Source organism: Geotrypetes seraphini, chromosome 1 (genome assembly GCF_902459505.1).
Source record: "Geotrypetes seraphini chromosome 1, aGeoSer1.1, whole genome shotgun sequence".
NCBI lineage: Eukaryota > Metazoa > Chordata > Amphibia > Gymnophiona > Dermophiidae > Geotrypetes > Geotrypetes seraphini.
Genome location: NC_047084.1, coordinates 283,267,205 through 283,292,772, shown reverse-complemented (window position 1 = coordinate 283,292,772; position 25,568 = coordinate 283,267,205). Strand labels below are relative to the sequence as shown.

Genomic DNA, 25,568 nt, shown 5'->3' with positions numbered 1-25,568 from the left:
ATAATTCACTTTCCTTCAGAAGATTATTCACTTATTTTTCCCATCTGTGGTAAGGCTTAATAGCCTGGAATTTACAACTGTTACCATTTTTGTAGGCTTAAAATTGTATTTAAAACTACTACCTACAAAGACCTAAGAAATATTTACTCAGTAAGTGGGAGTAGGGTTTTCATATGGCTCTAGAAAAAGGAGGATTAAGACATCCATATTTTACTTCCATTGCTTTCAATGATAGTAAAACCCAGATGTCTCAATCTGTCCTCCTCACTTCCTTTGCTTTCAATGGAAGTAAAATCCTGATATCTTAATCCATCCTTTTTTGGAGTCATATGGTAACCCTAAGTGAGTGTTTGGGGGAAGCTGTTGAACGGAAAAAGGAGTTCTACTATATCTGAGCACTTAAAACCATCACCTGGTCATGGTATTTTAGGGTAACCACAGAAGGATTTGCAGATTTTCTGACCAAAGATCTCTGAATAAGAAGCTATACATTGTAAGAGTATGAAATATGGATGCTCAATGAGTGTCTTTGCCATGCAAGTTTCCAAGTTTATTGAGTTTTTGATATACCGTCTATCAAGATATAACTAGATGATTTATAATACTAGTTAAAACCAAAAGAAATTTTGTTTAAACAAATTAAAATAGGAGGGATAGTCAAGACAGAAGTACTTAATGAGAAACATGGGAATAGGGGGTACGAGAATAAAACTACATTGAGATGAAAAAAGAAAAAAGGAATAAAGAAGGGAGTGGAAAGAACAATAATAGGGAGGGGGTTGCTTCAGAGAGGCGTTTCGTATTCTTTGCCAGTGCAGATCACGATAGCTACGTATATGATCTCTGTTCAACTTTGGTAAGCATCCTTAAAGAGGAAAGTTTTTTTAGTTTGGACTTGAATTTGTCCAGAGACTTTTCAAGTCTGATTTCTAGAAGTAGTGTGTTCTATAAAGATAGTGCTGTGACAGAAAATATGGCTTTGCAGGTTGTGTTGTAGAATAATTCCCTTATAGAAGGAATTGAAAGTAAGTTTTGGTTGTTGGACCGCAGTACCCGGGGCGATGTGTAAGGGATCAAATATTTGTCATGGAAGGCTGAAGAATTTGTGTGTTTAATTTTGTGTGTGAGTAGAATTTTGTATATAGTTCAATGTGCAATTGGTAGCCAGTGTGCTTCGCAGAGTAAAGGGGTGATGTGACCAAACTTATTTGCCTTGTAAATGAGTTTGATGGCGGTGTTTTGTAAAAGTTGCAGTGTATTTCTTTTTGTATTATGCCCTGGTATAAGGAATTGCAATTATCGATGTGGGAAATGAGTGAGTGAGTGAATCAGGAAGGTGGGTCAAGAAGAGATAATATCGATCATATGAGTCTAAGTTTGTTGAAGCATTGTTTGGTAAGTGCACTGATCTGATCATGAGTGATTTTGTTATCTTGGGGCATCCACTGATCACTGCATGGTACAGTTTAATATTAAGATGGGTATAGAGAGGACTCATTCAAAAGCAAAGGTTCTAGACTTTAAAAAAAACTAACTTTGTTCAGATGGGGGTTTACGTCAATGAATTGTCTGGGTGGGAATGTCTAGAAGGAGTGGAAATGCGGTGAGCAAAACTGAAAGGAACGATTGTAAGAGCGACAAACCTTTTTGTGCGGCAAGTAAGTAAAAGTAAGAGGAAAAGAATAATAATAATATAACAGTTTATATACCGCAGGACCGTGAAGTTCTATGTGGTTTACAATAATTAAAAGATGTTACAGATTGAGTGGATTTAACAATAAGAACATAAGAACATAAGCAATGCCTCTCCTGGGTCAGACCTGAGGTCCATCATGCCCAGAAGTCCGCTCACGCGGCGGCACAACAGGTCCAGGACCTGTGCAGTAATCCTCTATTTATACCCTTCTATCCCCTTTTCCAGAAGGAAATTGTCCAATCCTTTCTTAAACCCCAGTACTGTACTCTGCCCTATTACGCCCTCTGGAAGCGCATTCCAGTAGTCCACCACTCGTTGGGTAAAGAAGAACTTCCTAGCATTCGTTTTGAATCTGTCCCCTTTCAACTTTTCCGAGTGCCCTCTTGTTCTTTTATTTTTAGAAAGTTTGAAGAATCTGTCCCTCTCTACTCTCTCTATGCCCTTCATGATCTTATAAGTCTCTATCATATCCCCTCTAAGTCTCCTCTTCTCCAGGGAAAAGAGACCCAGTTTCTCCAATCTCTCAGCGTATGAAAGGTTTTCCATCCCTTTTATCAGACGTGTCGCTCTCCTCTGAACCCTCTCGAGTAACGCCATATCCTTCTTAAGGTACGGCGACCAATATTGGACGCAGTATTCCAGATGCGGGCGCACCATCGCCCGATACAACGGCAGGATAACTTCTTTTGTCCTGGTTGTAATACCCTTCTTGATTATACCTAGCATTCTATTTGCTTTCTTAGCGGCTGCTGCGCACTGTGCCATCGGCTTCATTGTCATGTCCACCATTACCCCCAAGTCCCTTTCTTGGGTACTCTCATTCAATAACATCCCTCCCATCGTATAGTTGTACCTTGGGTTTCTGCTTCCCACATGCAATACTTTACATTTCTCAACGTTGAACTTCATCTGCCATCTCGCCGCCCATTCCCCCAGTTTGTTCAAGTCCCTTTGCAACTCTTCGCATTCCTCTTTAGTTCCAGCTCCACTAAATATTTTTGTATCGTCCGCAAATTTTATTATCTCACATTTCGTCCCTGTTTCTAGATCATTTATGAATATATTAAATAGCAGCGGCCCGAGCACCGAGCCCTGCGGAACACCACTCGTGACCCTCATCCAGTCCGAGTAGTGGCCCTTCACTCCTACCCTCTGTTTCCTACCTGCCAACCAGTTTCTGATCCATCTATGTACGTCTCCATCCACCCCATGATTCTTCAGTTTCCGGAGTAGACGTTCGTGAGGCACCTTGTCAAAGGCTTTTTGGAAATCAAGGTATATGATGTCTGTGGGGTCTCCCCTGTCCATCCTTTTGTTAATTCCTTCGAAGAAGTGCAATAAGTTAGTTAGGCACGATCTCCCCCTGCAGAAACCATGTTGGCTTGTTTTCAGAAGTTAGTTTCTATCCAAATGTTCATCGATGTTTTCTTTTATCAGTGCTTCCGCCATTTTCCCCGGAACCGAGGTCAGACTCACCGGTCTGTAGTTTCCCGGGTCACCTCTTGATCCCTTTTTAAAGATGGGCGTGACGTTGGCTATCTTCCAGTCCTCCGGGATCATGCCTGTTTTCAAGGATAGGTTGCAAATTTGCTGCAGTAGTTCAGCTATCTCCTCCTTTAATTCTTTCAAAACCCTTGGATGGATTCCATCCGGACCAGGGGATTTGTCAGTTTTAAGTTTTTCTATCTGCCTGTGTACATCATCAAGGCTCACTTCCATGGATGTTAATTTTTCTGCTTGATTTCCATTGAAGATTTGCTCAGGTTCCGGTATGTTGGTTGTGTCTTCGTTTGTAAATACAGACGAAAAGAACATGTTAAGTCTTTCCGCGACTTCTTTCTCCTCTTTCACCGCTCCCTTCCTGTCTCCTTCGTCCAGCGGTCCCACCTCCTCCCTAGCTGGCTGTTTCCCTTTAACATATCTGAAGAACGGTTTGAAATTTTGTGCCTCCCTGGCTAGCCTCTCTTCGTACTCTCTTTTGGCTTTTCGAACCACACTGTGACATTCTTTTTGATACTTCCTATGCTCTTTCCAGTTCTCCTCAGTTTTGTCCTTCTTCCATTTCCTGAATGAATTTTTCTTATTGGCTATCGCTTCCTTCACTATTTTAGTCATCCATACCGGGTCTTTTGTTCGACTCTTTTTGCACCCCTTTCTGAATCTGGGGATGTACAGATTTTGTGCCTCGCTCACCGTGTCCTTGAAAAAAGACCAGGCATGTTCTACCGTTTGCCATTTCTTGGAAGTGTTCCTAATTTTCTTCCTTACCATTTCCCTCATTGCTTCATAGTTTCCTTTCCTGAAGTTGAAAGTTGTCGCTATGGTTCTCTTTCCGTTCGGTATTCCTACTTCAACCTTGAACTTGATCATATTATGATCGCTATTTCCCAACGGTCCCACTACTTCCACTTCCTTTGCAGGTCCCATTAGCCCATTTAGGATTAGATCCAAAGTTGCATTTCCTCTCGTCGGTTCTCTAACAAGCTGCTCCATGAAGCAATCTTGTATAGCCTCCAGGAATTCTGTCTCCCTGGCGCATCTTGAGCTTCCAAGACTCCAGTCTATCCCGGGGTAGTTGAAGTCTCCCATAACAACCGTGTAACCTCTTTTGCATTCTCGCTTCATCTCGGCATCCATTTCTTTATCAATATCTCTGGTTTGCCCGGGTGGACGATAGTATAAGCCCATCTTTATTTCATGCCCTTTCCTACCCGGTATTTTAACCCATAGCGATTCCAGTTTGTTGGTCGTCTCCGCTGTGTCCATTCTTGTCGATTGTATGCTTTCTTTTACGTATAGGGCTATTCCTCCTCCTTTCTGTCCTGACCTGTCCTGGCGATAGAGCTTGTATCCCGGCAGTGCAGTATCCCATCTGTTTTCCTCATTCCACCACGTTTCAGAGATTCCAATGATGTCTATGTCCTCTGCATTGGTCATGGCTTCTAGTTCCTCCATTTTGTTTCTTAGGCTCCTTGCATTAGCATATATGCAATTTAGATCCTGGCATTTCGTCCTTCTCATTTCCTTTCCCTGTGCTTCGGTCTTTGGTGTCTTCTCTTTTGCTACAATCTTTCTAACCTCCACTTCTGGGTTAGTCGACTCCTGTAATTTGTCCCTTGTTTCTTCCCAGCCTTTTTTCCCCTTAGTATCTTCATGGGATACCGTCTTCCGAATCGTCGACGCTAGGTCGACTGTCGGCTTTCCCCTTCCTCTTAGTTTAAAGCCTGTTCTATTCCTCTCTTGACGTTGTTTGCTAGAAGTCTTGTTCCCGCCACGCTCAGGTGCAGTCCATCTCTCCTGTAGAGCTTGCTCTTGCCCCAGAACGTTGTCCAGTTCCTCACGAAGTGGAACCCTTCTTCCTCACACCATCTCCTCATCCAATGTTCTGCAGTAGATTAAATTATACCTTCTGGTGAAATTCGTTGTGTCACATTTATAAAATGGAAAACATAATTCCGGAACTTAGCTGCTGAGAGAATGGCTGCATGATCAGTGCTCTCTCTATCCCTGCTCTTCTAATAGTCATCAGCAATGATTTTTTAAAAACCTTTTTTTCTGGTTCTTTGCTGAGAAAGTATGAGAACTGACTGCTGGTTAATCCTCCCTGCCATTAAGAAGTAGATCAGAAGTACGATTTGGCTAATTTTAAGTTATTGACAGTTGAGTTTTGAATCGCTGACAGTGGTCCTCTGATCCAGCAACTTGAAATCAGCACAAGAAAAGAAGAAGGAGCCTGCTTCTTTAGATAATCAATTTGATCCACTCATCTTCTGAACTAGCGGGGGCTATGTAGCTGTTATCTGCTGACTGGAGCGCTGACAGTGACTGGTGAACTGGCTGTTGATGTTTATTTTTTTTCCAGCCAGATACATTTCTCTCCCACTCTGAAATCTTTACCTAACTGCTAATTGAAAATCAACACAAATACTAACGAGCAGAATAGTGAAGCTGGTGCCTGAACTAGATAAGACACTGGGGCGGCACCAGCGGCAGGCAACAGAAGCAGCAGCGGGGTAATTAAGAACATAGCTCCGCCCCTCCCCCGATCCAGCAGGAGATAACGGTGAGCACAAGGAGGCATCGAGGCCGCACCGAAACCAGCGGCAGGCAGCAGAATCAGCAGCAGGGACTTAAGAGCACAGCTCCGCCTCTCCCCCGATCCAACAGGGGATAACGGTTGAACACAAGGAGACTCCGGGGCCGCTCAGAAACCAGCGGTAGGCAGCAGAATCAGCGGCTAGACTTATTAGCACAGCTCCGCCCCTCTCACGATCCAGTAGAGGATAACAATGAGCACAAGTAGACGCCAGGGCCGCACCGAAACCAGCGGCAGGCAGTAGAATCAGCGGCTGGGACTTAAGAGCACAGCTCTGCTCCTCCCCCGATCCAGCAGGGGATAACAGTGAGCACAAGGAGATGCCGAGGCCGTACCGAAACCAGCGGCAGACAGCAGAAGCTGCGGCGGGGACTTAAGAGCACAGCTCCACCCCTCCCCCGATTCAGCAAGGTTCTATACCATATTAGATATGTTAGGTATAATGAGATTTGCATCTTGCACCACCATAAGAACCACACTTTTAAGTTATACACAAGCAATCCTTCTGATACTCCTGCTCCTAACAGACTGGAAAACAACTGCACACAACATATATCCAATACCCATCATAGTATACTCCAGAGGAATTACCCAGCCAAACTTGCATCTCATATTAAACAGAAACACATACTATCTGCCCTTCACATATCAACCCTCCCCAAAATTAACAACTAGAAAACCAACAAATCCATACAATACCACAATACTACCCCACCAAAGATCACTCATTTACCTGAAGACAACGAACAACTCACCAATAGAATACATCCCTCTCAAATGCGCCTATATGAACATCAGATCCATTGGCCCTAAAACAGAACGCATAAAAAACTGGATAGAAGAAGATAACCTTGATTGCCTTTTCCTCACAGAGACCTGGATCATCTCTGATACAGACCCCAGAATAACTGAAGTCTGTCCGAAAAGCCACAAAGTGACACTGGTATGCAGAGAAAATAAGAGAGGAGGAGGAATTGCCATCATAGCCAGAGACACATTAAACATACACCTACTAGACAAAATAACAAACCAAAACATGGATTTACTTGCATGTCAACTCTCAAGCACATCACTTAAAGGAACACTCACATGCATACTATGCTACATAACTCCAAGTAACTGGAGTACTGCCAAGCCAATATTTGAAGAATTTATCTATGGAAACTCCCTAGTAACTACCTACAACCTCCTTCTAGGAGACCTCAACCTTCACCTTGAAAACCATTCCTGCAAAGATGCTGAAACCGTACTAGCATACCTAGAAGCCTTAACATATAAAATCTTAGATCCTCAAACTACACAAGAAAAAGGCCACCAGCTGGACATCGTAGCATACATGTCCCAACAGACCTCACACCCAGAAATTCAAACCTTAAACGGAAAATGGTACCATTCCTTTTGGTCTGATCACTACACCTACTCATTTGAAATCAATTGGTCCTGTAACAAACACACTCCGTCTACTCAACAGACTACCTTCCGCTCACGCAAACATATAGATCCCACAGTATTCTGAACAAAAACAGACATCATAATCCAACATTACACATCTAAAGACTTCATCTCAAAATGGAACCTGCTAAGTAAGGTCACCCTAGACGAACTAGCCCCAGAAAAACCTAAAACCAAAATCCACAGGAAATCAAACAAATGGTTCGACAACGAACTTCTCCAACTCAAAAGACAATGCAGACAACTGGAAAAAAATGGAGAAAAAGCGACCAAGAATCCACAAAAACAGAATGGATAGCAACAAACCGAAAGTACAAACAAAAACTGAAAGAAAAAAGAAGGGCATACTACTCAAAACAAATTGGAGATGGACCCCAAGACTCAAAAAAGCTATTCCAGCTACTAAAAGTCCTCACAAACACAACACCATACATGGAAAACAACAATTCGCCCCCATCTACAGCCACCCTCTTAGCTACCTACTTCAAAAACAAAATCGCAAATATCAGAGCCTCTTTCAGCGGAACACCCTCACACATAGAGACATCATTTCTACCAACAGAAAAAGAATCAGTTGCAGCAGATAGAACCTGGTCCCATTTCTCACCTATAGAATGGGCAGAGTTCAACAATCTTTATAATAAATACAGCCATGCAGCCTGTGACCTCAACCATTGCCTTCCATACCTATTGAAAAACTCAAGCATATTATTCCGATCCCTACTTCTACAATGGATATACTCATCATTACTAGAGGGTTATTTCCCACAAGAACTCAGCGAAATCATAATAACTCCGATATTAAAGGACCTTTAAGGAGCAAAAGACCAACCTTCCAATTACAGACCCATTGCCTCAATCCCATTGTACATCAAGCTGATGGAAAGTCTTGTAGCAAAATCTTTAGCCTCTTATCTAGAGAATCACAACATACTCCACCCCACACAATCGGGATTCAGAGCCAGATACAGCACAGAGACATTACTAGGAACACTAATGGACACTGCAAGACAACACCTCTGTGCAGGCAAGAAAATCATGCTGATACAACTAGACCTTTCTGCAGCCTTCGACTTGGTAGACCACGACATGCTTCTACAAACTCTCAACTCAATAGGAATCTCAGACAAGGTACTTGCATGGTTCAAAGGATTCCTGCAATCAAGAACTTACAGAGTTAAAACAATGCAAGAAAAATCAGAACCATGGTCTAACCCCTGCGGAGTTCCCCAAGGATCACCCCTATCACCCACACTATTCAATATATACATAGCCTCCCTCAGCTACTACCTAGATAATCATGGCATAAGTTCATACAGCTACGCAGATGATATCACTATTCTCCTGCCCTTCGACCAACTAGAACCCGTCATGACTAGCATAATACACAAAACTCTAAATTCAGTTGAAATTTGGATGACAGAGCACAAATTAAAACTTAACCCTGACAAAACAAATTTCATCCTACTAGAAAACAATAAAACTCCAACATTAACTAATCTTGTAATAAACTCGATCTCATACCCAATACAACCTACACTAAAATTGCTAGGAATCACAATTGACAGAGGCTGCACCATGCAACCCCAAATTAACAAAATAATAAAGGCATCATTCATGACCATGAGAAATCTAAGAAAAATCCGAACATTCTTCGAAAAGAAGCAATTCCTACTATTGGTACAATCTCTTATCCTTGGGATGATAGACTACTGCAACATACTATACCTTCCTTGTCCCGCGACCATGATGAAGCAATTGCAGACAATACAGAATACAGCCCTGAGACTTGTATATTTCCTAAAAAAAAATGACCATATCACAGAGGCATACTATGACTTGCACTGGCTTCCAATAGAAGCGAGAGTACACTTCTAATTCTACTGCTTACTTTACAAGGCTCTCAATGGAGAGGGCCCAACCTACTGGAATAGCCGACTAAATAAATCCTCCTCAATCAGACACAGAAGATCCCACTCACTTTTCTCTCACCCATCATCCAAAGATGTCAAACGAAAAAAACTTTATGACAACCTAATAGCCTCCAAAGCAGCTAAACTGGACAGACAAATCATTACTCTGTTATCTTCGACTTCAGACTACAAAGCCTTCAGGAGAGATATTAAAACCATACTCTTCAAAAAACACATAAAACCTATCCAGCACAACCAATCCCAACCAAATATCTAATACTCTATTTACCCTTAGATCTCTCTAATACTCTTTTATCTATCAAACGTTATCTAAAACCCATAATTTCACCCTATTCTTATCTCCTAAAGACCTCCACTTCCCTTTGGTAACTCTTTATCCAATGTTTATTACTTTAAAAAATTCTATGTCATAGCTTATTCTATTCCTTTTAATTTGAATGTAATTCTTGTTTTTAGTTTGAATGTAATCTGCCTTGAACCGCAAGGTAATGGCGGAATAGAAATCACTAATGTAATGTAATGTAATAATTGCTACTCAAAAAGGGTATTATAATAAATTTAAAAAGATCTGGGGGCCATTGACAACTTATTGTAATGAATGGACACCATTTTCTAGTGAAAGTATATTTGCAAATGGGGGAGGAGGGTGGTTTATAGTTTACTGTGGGTTTAATCAAAAGAAAAAGAATATTTATATTGTATATTTTTGATTAAATGTTAAAGGAAAGGGGGGGTGGGAAGGGAATAAATTTATATATTTGATGTTATATTAGAAAGAAATCCAAGTGATGTATTTAATTTCAAATGTTTTATTATTTGTACACTTGATGTAAGATTAAAAATGAATAAAGAATTAAAAAAAACAAACAACAATGTTCTGCCAGTTAACAAGGATTAAAAGATGCTACAAATCGAGTGGATTTAACAAAGTTAGAAGCTAGTGATTAACAGTTCTAGGGATCAGTTATTGTGGAATGAGATTGTGCAGGTTAGTTGCCTAAGTACTTTAGGAACAGATATGTTTTTAGGCATTTCCTAAATTCCCCATAAGTAGTAGATGTAAGCAATTGTTCTAGATCTTTATCCCATAATGCTGCCTGATGCGAGAGGAGGCTGCTTTGGTTCTCAAAAGTAGTAGCTGAGAAGGTAAGGAATAAGAGGTTAGCTTTCATAAACTACAAAAGATCGCAGAAAGAGAAAGACAGGGAAAAATATCTGGAAAAGTAAAGAGAGGCTGGTCATGTAGTCAGGAAAGCAAAGATGCAAATGGAAGAAAAAATAGCTGACACGGTAAAACGGGAAGATAAGACACTGTGTGACTCAAAGATGAAGGGGAGGAATATGTAGAAGCTGATAAAGAAAAGGCCGAATTGCTTAATAAATATTTCTGTTCTGTGTTCACGGTTGAAGAGCCGAGAGCAAGACTTCAGAAGACAAATGTGAATAGGAATGGAGGAGTAATAGACCCTGATCGATTTTCAGAGGGTTGTGTTCGTAAGGAGCTAGCTAAAATAAATTTAGACAAAGTGATGGGGCCAGATGGTGTACATCTGAGGGTGCGGAAGGAACTTAGGGAAGTTCTGGTAGCTCCACTGACTGACCTTTTCATTGAGTCTCTAGAGTCGGGAGTGGTACCGGAGGACTGGAGAAGGGTGGATGGGGTCCCTCTCCACAAAAGTGGAAGTAAGGAAGAAGTAGGAAATTGCAGGCCGGTAAGTCTGACTTCTATGGTAAGCAAATTAATGGAAACGTTTTTAAAGCACAGAATGGCCAAGTTTCTAGAATCCTGTGGATTACAGGACTGGAGGCAACATGGATTCACTAGAGGTAGATCTCGTCAGACAAATCTGATCAATTTCTTTGACTGGGTGACCAGAGAATTCGATAGAGGATGTGCGCTACATGTGGTGTATTTAGATTTTAGCAAAGCCTTTGACAGTGTTCCATACAGCTGTCTAATAAATAAACTGAGTGCCCTTGGGATGGGTCCCAAATTGGTGGGTTGGTCAGGAACTAGTTGAGTGGAAGGCAACAGAGGGTAGTGATCAATGGAGATCGCTTTGAGGAAAGGGATGTTACCAGTGGTGTGCCTCAAGGTTCTGTTCTTGGACCTGTTCTTTTTAACATTTTTATAAATGATATTGCTGAAGGGTTGTCGGGTAAGATTTGCCTCTGCGGATGATACCAAAATCTGCAATAAAGTAGACATGCTGGATGGTGTGAATAACATGAAGAAAGACCTGGCGAAGCTTGAAGAATGGTCTGAAATTTGGCAGCTAACATTTAATGCTAAGAAATGCAAGGTCATGCATTTGGGCTGCAAAAACCAGAGGGAACGGTACAGTTTAGGGGGTGAAGAACTTATGTGGATGACGGAACAGCGGGACTTGGGTGTGATTGTATGTGATGATCTTTAAGTGGCCAAACAGGTTGAAAAGGTGACGGCGAAAGCTAGAAGGATGCTAGATTGCATATGGCTATGGCCAGTAGGAAAAAGGAGGTATTGATGCCTCTGTATAATGTAATGTAATGTAATGTAATTTATTTCTTATATACCGCTACATCCATTAGGTTCTAAGCGGTTTACAGAAAATATACATTAAGATTAGAAATAAGAAAGGTACTTGAAAAATTCCCTTACTGTACAAGACTCTGGTGAGACCTCATTTAGAATATTGTGTACAATTCTGGAGGCCGCATCTTATAAAAAGATATAAAAAGATGGAGTCGATCCAGAGGAAGGCAAAAATGGTGTGTGGTCTTCGTGATAAGGCGTATGGGGACATACTTAAAGATCTCAATCTGTATACTTTGGAGGAAAGGCGGGAGAGGGGAGATATGATAGAGATGTTTAAATATCTACGTAATATAAATGTGCATGAGTAGAGTCTCTTTCATTTGAAAGGAAACTCTGCAATGAGAGGGCATAGGATGAAGTTAAGAGGTGATAGGCTCCAGAGTAATCTGAGGAAATACTTTTTTACAGAAAGGGTGATAGATGCATGGAACAGTCTCCCGGAAGAGGTGGTGGAAACCGAGACTGTGTCTGAATTCAAGAGGGCCTGGGATAAGCACGTGGGATCTCTCAGAGAGAGAAAGAGATAATGGTTACTGCGAATGGGAAGACTAAATGGGCCACTTGGCCTTTATCTGCCGTCATGTTTCTATGTTCTATTAATCTCCTACAGAAAGCTCCAACTAGATCGAGGAACCTCTTCACACTGACAAAAAAAAAATTTTGCTCATGGAATCACAAGGAAACAAAAAACCCCTACAAATTGACCTGGACAGTGAAATCCTCTCCATCTACTTCCAAGAAAAATTTGATCATATATGCACAAATCTTGATTTGACATCTCTAAACCCAACAAACACCCAGAATGACACCCCTCTATCAGAGAACCTGGCACCGAAACCCTCAATCAATTTAAACCAGCATTTCATGATGACCTAGCAAAAACAATCACCATGCTACGACCTTCTGGATCCACCCTCGACCCGTGCCCATCGAATCTCTTGACAGCTACAAAAGACACCTTCATCAAATCGATCCTACTTCTAATAAAATCCTCCCTGCTATCAGGAATGGTACTGCAAATGTGGAAATCAACAATCATCAGGCCGATCTTTAAAAAACAACAACCCTGGATCCAAACAAACCCAGCAACTACAGACTGGTGTCCAACCTTCCCTTCATCATGCTTCCATCAGTATCCCCTCTTCCTTTTTAATACTTTTGCCTTCTGTAATTCCTGTCTTTAACTTCATGTCCTCCTTCTTCACTGTAAATGTCATTTTGAAACCCGTTCTGAGCTGTTGGGAGGACGGGATAGAAATCTAAATAAATAAATAAATCCTTGAAAAGATCATACTATTTCAATTCCAGGCCTTTGTCGATAGACAGAATGCCCTCTCCCCTTACCAATCTGGGTTCAGAAAATTCCATAGCACAGAAATGGTCCTAGTGGACTGCTGGAACATACTAGACAAAGGAAACAATGGGCTACTGGTCCTTCTAGACCTCATTGCTGCCTTCAATACCATTAGAAACATAGAAACATAGAAAAGACGGCAGAAAAGGGCTATAGCCCACCAAGTCTGCCCATTCCAAATTCCCGCCCCTCTGATTTTACTTCCTTAGAGATCCCATGTGAACATCCCATTGTCTCTTAAAATCTGACACGCTCTTGGCCTCAATCACCTGCAGTGGGAGTTTGTTCCAATGATCCACTACTCTTTCAGTGAAGAAGTATTTTCTGTAGTCGCTATGGAACTTCCCTCCCCTGATTTTTCACGGATGCCCCCTGGTGGTCGAGGATCCCTTGAGGTAGAAGATATCTTCTTCTGACTCGATACGGCCCGTGATATACTTAAATGTTTCAATCATGTCTCCCCTCTCTCTTCGTTCCTCAAGTGAATACAGCCGTAGTTTATTCAATCTTTCTTCATACGTGAGATCCCTGAGCCCCAAGACCATCCTAGTGGCCATACGTTGAACCGACTCGATTCTCAGCACATCTTTCCGGTAGTGTGGTCTCCAGAATTGAACACAGTATTCCAGATGAGGCCTCACCATGGACCTGTACAGCGGCATCACTACTTCAGGTCTCCTGCTGACAAAACCTCTACGGATACAACCCATCACTTGCCTTGCCTTGGAGGAAGCCTTCTCCACTTGATTAGCAACCTTCATGTCCTTACTAATGATCACCCCTAGATCACGTTCCGTCGTGGTCTTGGCCAAGGTCTCACCATTTAGTATGTAAGTTCTGTGCGGGTTTCTCTTTCCCAGGTGCATTACCTTGCACTTTTTAGCATTGAAGCCTAGCTGCCATGTTGCTGACCACCGTTCTAGCAGCAGTAGATCCTGCGTCATATTATCAGGCAAGGTGTTTTTACCTACTATGTTGCAAAGTTTGGCGTCGTCAGCGAACAGTGATACCCTTCCTCTAAGTCCTTGGGTCATATCTCTTATGAATAAGTTGAATAGAATCGGGCCCAAGACCGACCCCTGCGGCACTCCACTAATCACGCCTGACGTTTTGGATGGGGTACCGTTTACCACCACCCTTTGAAGTCTACCACTCAGCCAATCCTCAATCCATGTAGTTAGAGTGTCCCCTAATCCTATCGACTTCAGCTTGTTCAATAACCTTCGGTGTGGGACACTATCAAAAGCTTTACTGAAGTCTAAATATACTACATCCAGTGACTCTCCGGCATCAAGTTGCTAAGTAACCCAGTCAAAAAAGCTGATTAGGTTAGATTGGCAGGATCTGCCCTGGGTGAATCCGTGCTGGTGGGGATCACGTAGGTTTTCCTCGTCTAGGATTGTGTCAATATTTTGTTTGATCAGTGTTTCCATGAGCTTGCACACTATAGACGTGAGACTCACCGGTCTGTAGTTTGCCTTCTCTGTCCTGCAGCCCTTTTTGTGGAGTGGGATAACGTTGGCGGTTTTCCAGTCCAAGGGGACTCTTCCTGTGCGTAGGGAAAGATTGAAAAGAACAGATAGTGGTTCTGCCAGGACTTCTCTCAATTCCCTGAGCACTCTGGGATGCAGGTTGTCCGGTCCCATGGCTTTGTTTACTTTGAGTCTTGATAGTTCGTAGTAGACGCTACTGGGCGTAAATTCGAAGTCATGAAATATGTCCTTATGGCTGTCTCCCATTTGAATCTGTGGACCAGCTCCCGGCGCTTCACGGGTGAAGACTGAGCAGAAGTATTCGTTTAGTAATTCTGCCTTGGCAGAATCTGATTCTACAAGATTACCGTCTGATTTCTTCAGGCGTTCTATCCCATCTTTGTTCCTTTTCCTATGACTAATATAGCTGAAGAAGGATTTATCCCCTTTCTTAATATTCCGTGCTAGATCTTCTTCCATTCTGAGTTTGGCCTCCCTGACTGCTATTTTGACAGCTTTTGACCTGTCCAGATAGTCTTTTTCCGCCTCTTGTTTTCCTAGATGTTTGTAGGTGATAAATGCTTCTTTTTTCTTTTTAACGAGGTCCGAAATTTCTGCACTGAACCATTGGGGTCTTTTGTTCCTCCTGCGCTTACTTACTGTTCTTATGTGGCGGTTTGTTGCTTCATGTAGGGTGGACTTCAGAGTCAACCACATATCCTCCACATTGTTAGGTTGTGCTTGTTTTTGTAACTCCTGATGGACAAAACTTCCCATGCGGTCGAAGTCTGTGCCTCTAAAGTTGAGAACCCTCGTTGCTGTGTTAGACCTTGAGAAACCTTTCTTGAGGTTAAGCCATACCATATTATGGTCACTGGAGGCCAGTTGATCTCCAACTGAGACATCCGTGACGCTGTCTCCGTTGGTGAGTACCAGGTCTAGTATCGTCTGGTCCCTGGTGGGCTCCAGTACCATTTGCTTGAGTTGTGCACCCTTTATGGAGTTCAAAATTCTTTTGCTGCCACATGTAGTCGCGGAGAGTGTGTTCCAATCTGCATCTGGCATATTGAAGTCTCCTAACAGCACTGTGTCTCCCCGTAGAGTGATGTTCTCTATGTCTTCGATTAGTTCTATGTCTTTGTCTTCCTGTTGTCTTGGAGGTCTGTATAATACCCCAAGGTATAGGCATTTTTCATTTCCTCTGGCCAGATTCACCCAGAGGGATTCCCCAGTGTATCTAATATCTGTGATTCTGGTAGTTTTGATGTTATCCTTAGTGTATAGTGCTACCCCTCCCCCTAACTTGCCCTCTCTGTCGCGACGTAGTAGGTTATAGCTTGGTATAACCATATCCCACCCATGCGAGTCCGTGAACCAGGTTTCTGATATTGCTACCACGTCTAGGTCAGCGTTTATTATCTCAGTCTCTAATTCTAGAATTTTGTTGCCCAAGCTGTGTGCATTGACGTACATAGCCCTCCATATTTGTGAAGAGATTACCTTTTGGGTTAGAGAGATTCCTAAATTTTTATTGCTAATTCCCTTTAAATTATCGTGAATACTTACCTTTGACTTAGAAGTGTGGGTGTGACTCGCTTCCTCAGGGTGGTTTCTTACTGCTTTGGGATATAAGTATGTACCCTCCCCCAACATACCTAGTTTAAAGCCCTGCGGAGTAGGTGGGCCAGGCGATATCCGAATATCTTACAAATATTGGGATCAACAATTGAGCACTCCATTGGTCCTCGTCATTCTTGAGCCATAGGACCCAAAGCGTACTACTACTAAGATATACTCTATCGAAACCTAAACCAATAAAATATGGGAATACCACAGGGCACCCTCTTGATCCCTCTACTTTTCAACCACTATATCAGACCTGTGCTAGAAATTGCCTTAAAATACCAAATAAATATCTACTTGTTTTCCAACGACATACAACTGTACCTATCACTAGGCTCAAACCTCCAAACTACACAACTGCTTCTCAGAAATAAAAAGCTGGATGACCTAAAACAAGCTGCACTAAACACGGTAAAAAACGAGCTCCTCTGGTGACCCTGAACTCACCTGCCCCTCGATGGCCAAAGACCAAGTACGCAGCCTAGGGGGGATCCTTTACGGTGACCTTTCACTCTCTGACCATATTTCCCAAGTAGTATCTACTTTGTTCTACTACTTGCAGCAGCTACGGAAAATCCGACAATACTTCTTGAAACTGGACTTCTCTCAACTACTCTACGCCTTCATCCTCTCCCATATAGACTACTGCAACGTGCTCCTAAATGGGTTCACTACAAAAAACTCTGACTACGAGAACAAAATGCAGTCATCTGACTCCTAAAGAATCTTTGCATATGAGACCCAATCACCCTGGTGTTACATGCTACCCACTGGCTACCGATTGATAAACGATGTATATTCAGAGGCCTAGTAATGGCCAACAAACTCTTCCATGTAATGGTACTGGCCTATATGGCCTCCACACTTCTGCCCTACTCTCTGAACTGACCGCTTCGCTCGCAAGAAGAGAAGCGATTCTTCCATGCTGACTCACCTTCCTCCAGTCCCCAACGCTGGAAGAAGAAAGGGTTGAGGTTCCGGTGGGTGATTTTAGAGTTGCAGGGCCTGGATTGGCCTAGCGAGCGATTCTCCCACACCGGCCCAATTTGCTCCAATCACCAATACTGAAAGAAGAGAGGGACGCTGGTGGTTGCAGGTTCCTTTAAAGGTAGAAGCCTGTTCCGGTGGATGATTTTGGGGTCCGGATTGGCCTAGCAGAGCATTGGAGAAGAGCAATTCTCCCATGATAGCCTGGCCTGCTGTCAAAATTAGGGGTTATTGAGGCAGATGGAGGCTTTTAAAATAAAATCAGGAAATCTAAGATGTCTGCTGCAATAGTGATTCTGGAACCCGTAGACAAAAAAATATAAAATCAAAAAATGCAGGGAAGGGGTTTTGGGAGGTGGGGAACCTGAGCTCTAGCCTCAGAAACCTAAAAAAAAAAAAAAAAAAAAGAGAGAGATTAGGTTCTTACCTCACTAATATCTTTTCTAGTAGATTGGTGTGTTATTCTGGATGAGTGGATTATATCCCAGGGCTTTTGGGCCTTGCAGAAGGAATCCACTCTGGATTTTTCAAATCCCCTCCTACTTCAAAGAGGGCTCTGCAGCCCAAAGCAGGCAATAGCCCTTTCTAGAAACAGGTGTGAAGGAGGGGTATAGGGGAAACGCCCTGAAGAACAAGTCTGTTCTGCTCTAAAATTATAAACCTGTTAAACATTGCACAATCAAAACAGTGAAAAAATTGTGCCAAACAGAAACACTAATGGGGCTCAAATAATACCCCAAAGTGTCTTAGCAATAAACTACTTTTCATACCCTTAAGATCTGACTGGCAATTAATTTGCAGGAATGGAAAACAAAGATGAAAGTGTTATAATGCCCTTGTATCACTCTATGATATGGCTGCACCTCAGATACTTTGTGCAGTTCTGGTTGTTGTATCTGAAAAAAATATATATAGTGGAATTAGAAAAGTTTCAGAGAAGGGTGATGAAAATGATAAAAGGGGTGGATTGACTTCCTTATAAGGAAAGGCTAAAGTGACAAGGGCAGGCTAAAGTGACAAGGGCTCTTCAGCTTGGAGCAGAGACTGCTCAGGGGTGATATGACAGAGGTCTATAAAATAATGAGTGGTGTGGTAGTTGTGAATCACTTATTTACTCTGTCCAAAAATGCTAGGACTAGGGTGCAAGCAATGAAGCTACCAAGTAGTAGATTTAAAACAAACTGCAACTTGGGGAGAGTGTGGCATTGTGGTTAAAACTATAGCCTTAATACCCTGAGGTTGTGGGTTCAAACCCACACTGCTCCTTGTGATCCTGGGTAAGTCACTTAATCCTCCTCATTGCCCCAAATGAGATATTTGACATTAGATAGATTGTGATCCCACCAGGACAGACAGGGAAAAATGCTCCAGTATCTGAATAAATTCATGTAAACCGTTCTGAGCTCCCCTGGGAAAACGGTATAGAAAATTGAAGAAATAAACAAACTTGTAATTAAACTCTGGAATTTGTTGCCAGAGACTGTGGTGAAATCAGTAAGCTTAGCAGAGTTTGGATAATTTCCTAAAATAGAAATCCATAGCCCATTATTGAGATGGTTTGGGGAAATCCACTGCTTATTCCTACTTGATGGATCGCTGGTATGGCAACCCTTATGCTCTTCAGGGACTAGTCAGGTATACAGTTCTTCTCTTTCTCTTTTTTTTTTAAATCATAAAGGCCTTGTCGAGTCACCCCTCGCCAAACCTGTTACCTTGGCTACGATCAAGCAGCCATTCGCATCCTGCGTCAAGTCTCATCGCTATCTCCCCCCATCCTTTTTCACTTGCAGAACTCTATTGAGCCGCCCGTTGATACTCAACCCACCTATTCATTGGATATCGCTGCTGCCAATCTCCTTAGCGCCCAAGCTGATTCGACGAATACGTAGAATGGTGCTGACGAGCTTGGCGGGGCAGGTGAAATCATTTTATTCTTCGTACCACAAGCTACCGAAATGTTGCGCATGCGCAGTAGCAGCGCTAACGCGAAAATCTGGGCAGCGGTGCCTCTGCGGGCGAGGGCGGCGAACAGGGTTATGGGGTCGGGGTAGCGGGCAATATTATCGCGGAGATCCAACACGCTCTCCTCCTTGGCCTGGGCACCAACGGTGTCTTTCGTTTGCGGCGCTGCCCTTTCCTTTTTCGTCAATGGCGCAGATGGGCTCTGCGAGATCCTCTACCGCGGCAGGGGGCGCGCAGGCAGAGGAGAAGCTCCGGCGGAGGAGCGCAGGGAGCAGCGGCACGACCAGGGAGCGACTACCCTCCGGCCCACTGTTCCGCGCACGGCTTGACTCGCTGAAGAAGAACAGGCCGCGTAAGTGATGAACTGGACAGGGAGGGAAGGAGGTGCTGGGCCGGTAACGGGCAGCTTTGACTGTGGGGAACACTTGACAGGGACGCCCCTGAAATAAACTTCTCCCCCTCCTTCTCTTTTCCGGTGATATTGGGGTAGGTGGGGCTATCTCCAAATTCGCACCCGCTGGTTTTTTTTGTCAGGTAGCGAGCGCTGTGGTGAGTGTCATTAAGCCTCGCTCCCACGGGGGGCCGAATTTGCTGTAACATTTTCAGCCAGTCTCTTGTTGGAAGAATCGCAGCAGAGAATGAAACGTAGGCTGTAATGTGTGTGTGCAAATATCTATATATGATAGAAACATATTCATGCTATGTTTTGTCTATAGATGGGCACATACATGCATCCATTTTGTATAGAAGAGAAGTGATTGCATATAGCTATTTAGAGGACACAGACATGTATAGATAACCACAGATTTTTGTCGCTGTTACATACCATTTTTTTTCTTTTTACATATATATATATATATATACACACACACACTTGTACACATAGTGAACTCTGGCAACAGAAGGTATGCAGCATGCTGCCTGAGCAGTCATTGATGCTTCTGTTGCTGCATGAATTAGCAGCATGATGTTTAATGCATGAAGTGTGGCCTTTCTGTTTGATAAAGGTGCATATACTGTAAATGATGGGTGTTTCCCAACATAATTTAAGTGCAGGTATGCATGTATATACATACATACAGTATGTGTACTATCTATCTATATACAGTATATAATATATGCATGCAAGTGCATCTTTGTCCTTGTTGGTATAAATGAAGAATGTGTTATACCCAAATTCCTAATGAACTTGGAGGACATGCAGTATGTTGTTAGTATGCATGGTTAATATCGGATGGAGCCTGGGCTGGAAAAATGTTAAAACATAGCTCTGTCTCCAGGTTGTTAGAGCTACTATATATAGAATGGTAAGATATGTATTTGCAGATTCTTACATGGGTATCTAATTTCTTTTCTTTTGTGGAACCCAGTGGTCATACCTGTTTCTGCAGGTATAATTGTGTGCATTCTTTTCACGTTTAAATCTGTTTTCTATTGGGACCATCTTGGTTTCACCATTTTCCCCCTGTTAGAGAAGTCCTAGATAGGTTCACATGGGTTCACCAGGTGTTTACTTGGTTTAGTTTTGACACAACCACAATTTGCACTGGCATAGATGCATGATGTGTTGTACAGTCTGTTTTTAAATGCAGAGTTGTTTGAGTTTCCTATGACACTTTTTCTTTTTTGCCTGAAGTCTTAGAAACTGAAGACGTTTAGCAGTTTCAAGAAGCATGAGCAATATTCACAAGCTTTGCATAATGTGCTTCTTGCCTGAACATGACATCTCCAGTTGTGTTACCTGTCAGAAGATACCTATGGGTCTTTTATTTTCCACCCCCAAAAGGAGCAGGAGAAGCTGTTTGGTTTGACCCAAGTATGTGAGAGTCATGGTCCCCTTACTTCTAAAAACTCTGGAGCTGAAGTGCAGATGTCTCTCTAAAAGCCTACACAGCCCTGAGATTAAAGCATTTTCAAAGTTTCCTTCCAAAGTACTGGAGAAGCACACACACACCCCTCAGCATAGATGTTACTCAAAACTCTGCTTCTAAGTACAGACCTTCTATAGCACTGAAAAGCATATGCGGTGCTGTACAGACCTGTGCTAAACACTATCAAGAGGCTGTTTTGACAATAGTATTGAACATTCTCCTGCCAAAACACTTATCATGACATCCTCTCAGTACAAATATGGTAGTTAACAAACTACCCCAGGGATGATTCATTTTGAATAGCCCATGCAAATATGCCGCAGATGATTTCTTACTCCCTAATTGTCATAGAGTAGCTAATGAATATCTGTTTCTCTTTCTTTTTAGTAAAAGTTGTTCAGCAGATTTAAGGGTTATTGCAGAGGTCTGCCATCTGTTGAACATCATCAGCCCAGTGTAACATCTTAATCCATCAGTGTTACTTCTACACAAATAGACATTAATTTCAAGATAAACAGGAAAGACCGTTTCCCACATTTGGAGATTTCTTAAAAGTTCCCTAACCCAGTCCTCCAGGCACACCCAGCCAATCAGGTTTTCAAGGTATCTACAATGAATATGCATGCGATGGATTTGCATACCAAGAAGCATGCAAATCCATCTCATCTACATTTACTGTGGCTCTGTGGATATCTTGACAATCCAACTTGCTGGGTATGTCTCAAGGTCTGGGTTGAAAACCACTAACCAGGTCCAGATTTTCTTTGGATTCTTCTTTAGAGAGACAGGGAGTATTCTACAGGAATTTCTTCTGTATCATTTTTTCTTTTCCTGTGCCCAATAATAATATAGCTTTATTTATATCCTGTCATACCTTTTCAGTTCAAGACAATATACAACAAGAAATGCTGTAAGGATAATGAGGTTACATCAGATCAGAAAGAATTGGGAAGGAGTGGGAGACATCATTTACCTGAGATTAGTTCATAGTATGTTGAGAGGTTCCCTTCAGACTACAGTAGGAATAAAAACTTTTCAGAGGTAATTGGACTTTTACAAATCATAGAAGCACCAAACGTCACTGAAGCTATAAGTTCATATTTGTTCTGATTTGATGCACTAGCCAAGGTAGGCCTTTTAGGGTACAATGTGTAAACATTTGAATAAGGAAAGAAGTACTATGATTGATAGAACAGGGATGACTGGAAATTGTACAAGAAAAGGGGAGGGAGAAATAGAGCTATAGTTCTGAGCCAGCTACTGCATCAACCAGACATGTCCAGAGCTGGCAGTAGAGCATGAGTGGGAGAGTGTAGATCAGTGACCAAATTCATTTTTAGACTATATTTAAATCTTTCAACTGACTGTTCAAGGCAGATATAGAGAGGAAGAACATTTTGAAGGACCAGTGACTCTGAACATCTTAGTTGGTTGGAAGAATCACAAGGTAGTTGTGTTGCAAAGAATGGAGGTTTCTAGAAGGGGAAGATAGGCATTAATGATCATGATAAATACTTGTATAAAGGGAATCCAGAGTATTGTACCTTTATAGGCACTAGAAGATTCTAGTTTTGTACAATCCCACTTTATTTTAGGACCAGTGGGTTATTTCCGTGTACCTGTCATGACTTTGTAGGAAGCCTCAAACTTCATAGACTTAATCCCTCCCACCTCATGACTCTCCCTGTAACCTCAGTCTTTCTTCCAGGCTGTAGGAGCTTGTCTTTTCTGCTCGTGTTTTATTTCATATAATTTCAGTCTTTGCGTTTTGTGGTTTTTGCCCTCATGTTGCGGAGGTTCCCTGCGGGGACAGCTCCAACTGTGGGAGATTGTAGACCTTTGGGAAAAATATGCTTCTGGAGAGTTCCCTGCTTGTCAGTAAGCTGTCTAGACAGCCTGCACATCAGATCGGGGCTCAAGGACTGTTCCCTTGGGAGCTAGCTCAACCCAGGTTCGTATACTAGTGGATCACACATAGGCTGTGTGGTTCCGTGGAGGCGTGCCCAGCATAGGAGCCAGAATGTGTTCCTCTGCAGGATTTTTTTTTTTGTTCTAATAGCCTCTTTCACTTCATCTTTTAATCATGCCGACTCTTGTTTCCTCCTCTTTCCACCATTGCTGATACATGGAATACATCTGGCCTGGACTTCCACAATGGCATTTTTAAATAACGTCCACGCCTGGTTTACAGTCCTAATCTTTGCAACTGATACTTTTAGCTCTTAATCATTTTCCTCATAGTTGCCCTTTTGAAAATTAAATGCCTCTGCAGTAGATTTCTTTTGCAACATCACTCACGGTATCAGCTCAAATGTGATCACGTTATGATCACTGTTTCCCAGCAGACACAACACAGTTAACTCCTGTACTAAGAGTTAACTGGGTTGGGTCCACTGGGAAACACTAATCATAACGTGATCATATTTGAGCTGATACCAGGAGTGACGTCCCAAAAGAAATCTACTGCAGAAGCATTTAATTTTTGAAAGTTTGCTTCCATTTTTGATGCCCTTTGTGAGTTGAAGTTGGATCCCCAACAACCCTCCACCTTCCAGTGTTTCATTATGAGTGGCACTAATGTGCAGATAACCTTTTTTCCAGCCCATCCAGACATCCCCTCCTTAGTCACTGATCAATGGGACTCTTCTGAAGGCTCCCTAAGCCTAACATAGCTAAATCGTGGATTCCATAGTTAGGCAAGTTATTAAGCATACCTCCTTTCCTAGTGAAGGAGGAGTGATGCTGAATGTTGCTTAGAATTGTAAGGTGGATGTGATCTTTTAAAAGACAGTTTGAATTACTTGCTTTGGGTATCAAAATGGCAGCAACTGCCTCCTTCGTGGCATGGACCTGTCGTACCAGGTTGCGGTTTAGTTCTTCAAAGTTTGGGAACCTGTCCTCACATGATTATGGGATGAGTGGATTATGTGGCTGATGCTCTTTATGACATCATTAGCGTCATGGGCAAAGTTTCGTTGCCCACCGGATGCTCTGGATTAGGCAGTGGGTGGGGAATTCAGCTTCTAAGGTCACTCTCAGCAGATTACCTTGTAAGAGGCAGATGCTTTTTGGCAAAGGTTTGGACGACCTTGTAGACAGCATGGCAGATCACCTTCCCAAATCCCTCCCACACAGCAGGATTTGGTGTTCTGTCAGAAGCGGCAGAGGGAATTTTCATTCATCTTGATGATCCCTTCAGTTTTCCTCTGGTTTCTCTTCCCAGAGGTCCTTTCGGGGGCCCACACAGAGATATGGCAATTAAAGGGGCCAACAACCTTCAGCTTCCCACAGTGGCTCAGCCAACAAGAAGCCACAATGACACCAAGTCAACTGCCTTGCTCCCTCACATTGGCGGGTGGCTGTCTACTTTCTGGAGAGAATGGGACAAATCGCATTAGATCGTTTGGTCCTAGACATTATTCGGGAAGTGCACAGGATAGAATTTTCTCACCCTTCTCCACATCTGTTTATCGATTCCCCAGAATCAACCAGAAAAGGAGACCAGGGTCCGAATGATAGTGCAACATCTCTTGCTCTTGCACACCATAGAACCAGTTCCTGAAAAATAATCGGGTTCCGGAAGATATGCCATATACTTCATAGTGCCCAAGAAAGGCACAGAAGTTTGGAGGCTGTCCACTCAGTCATTGCGACAGTGGCTCTAGGGGCATTCCTAGCCTCCTTGGATTTAATGGAGGCATATCTTCACATTCCCATCTTTCTGGATCACTAAAAATAGCTAAGATTCCATGTTCTCCAGCAACACTTCCAGTTTGTGGTGCTGCCTTTCGGTTGGGCTATGGCTTCTCGCATCTTTACCAAGGTGATGGTGGTGGGAGTGGCTCACCTCCGTAGGATGGGCATTAAAGTACATCTTTATCTGGATGGCTAAGCACCAGGAGAGTGAGCACGCTGTGCAGTGGGTGATGGATCTTCTCTCCCTGGAGATCCCTGGAAAGGCACTCGCTACAGGCGCAGCTCTCTTGGACATGGGAGGCGAAACACAGCTTACGTTGATGGCTCCAGGGGGATGTCTTGTTGAAGGAAAAGCTTCTCAGAATCACCTCATGGGTGATCCTCATGACTAACACCAGTCTGAGTGGCTAGAGAGCCCTTTTCTGCGGTCACCCTTGTCAGGGAAATGGACTCTGACTGTCAGAGTGTTCTCAGACAGTGCAACTGCAGTAGCTTATGAGAACAGACAAGGAGGCGCCAGAAGCACTCCCCTATGCCTGGAGGCACAAATGTCATTCCAGTTGGTGGAAGTCCACCTGCAAGCCCATGTGTTACACATAGAGAATGTTCAGGCCAATTTTCTCAGCAGGCAGACTCTGGATCCAGGAGAGTGGTGTCTGTCCCAGAGAGCGTTCAGCCTCATTGTACCTCTGCCAAGAATAAAAAGGCAGCTTGCTTCTTAGTCTGAGAGCTGAACCGGGAACCATAGGGCTGGACGCCCTTGTTCAGCCCTGGCCCACCAACATCCTACTTTATGTATTTCCTCTGTGGGCCATGTTAGGCCGGATCATCTGCAGAATAGTGAGCC

At 42.9% G+C, this 25,568-nt stretch overlaps 1 protein-coding gene and 1 long non-coding RNA gene across 4 annotated transcripts in view; one reads left to right on the top strand and one right to left on the bottom strand.

Moving 5' to 3' along the window:
- LOC117364088 overlaps positions 1 to 19,149 on the bottom strand; it is a 71,459-nt gene extending 52,310 nt beyond the window's left edge. Inside the window, exon 1 of one of the 2 annotated variants that reach the window (XR_004540175.1) lies at positions 19,018 to 19,149. This is a non-coding gene — a long non-coding RNA (uncharacterized LOC117364088). Of the gene's footprint in view, positions 1 to 18,904; positions 18,966 to 19,017 lie in introns of those variants that run through there. The other variant, XR_004540176.1, reaches the window with a different exon arrangement.
- A 169-nt stretch (positions 19,150 to 19,318) lies between these two features.
- The window catches only part of LOC117364080 (pantothenate kinase 3-like), a 146,145-nt gene continuing 139,895 nt past the window's right edge, over positions 19,319 to 25,568 (top strand). For both annotated transcript variants that reach the window (XM_033952899.1, XM_033952890.1), the window contains exon 1: positions 19,319 to 19,506. In XM_033952899.1, the coding sequence (XP_033808790.1) occupies positions 19,341 to 19,506 (166 nt within the window). In that variant the 5' untranslated portion in view covers positions 19,319 to 19,340. The remainder of the gene's footprint in view (positions 19,507 to 25,568) is intronic.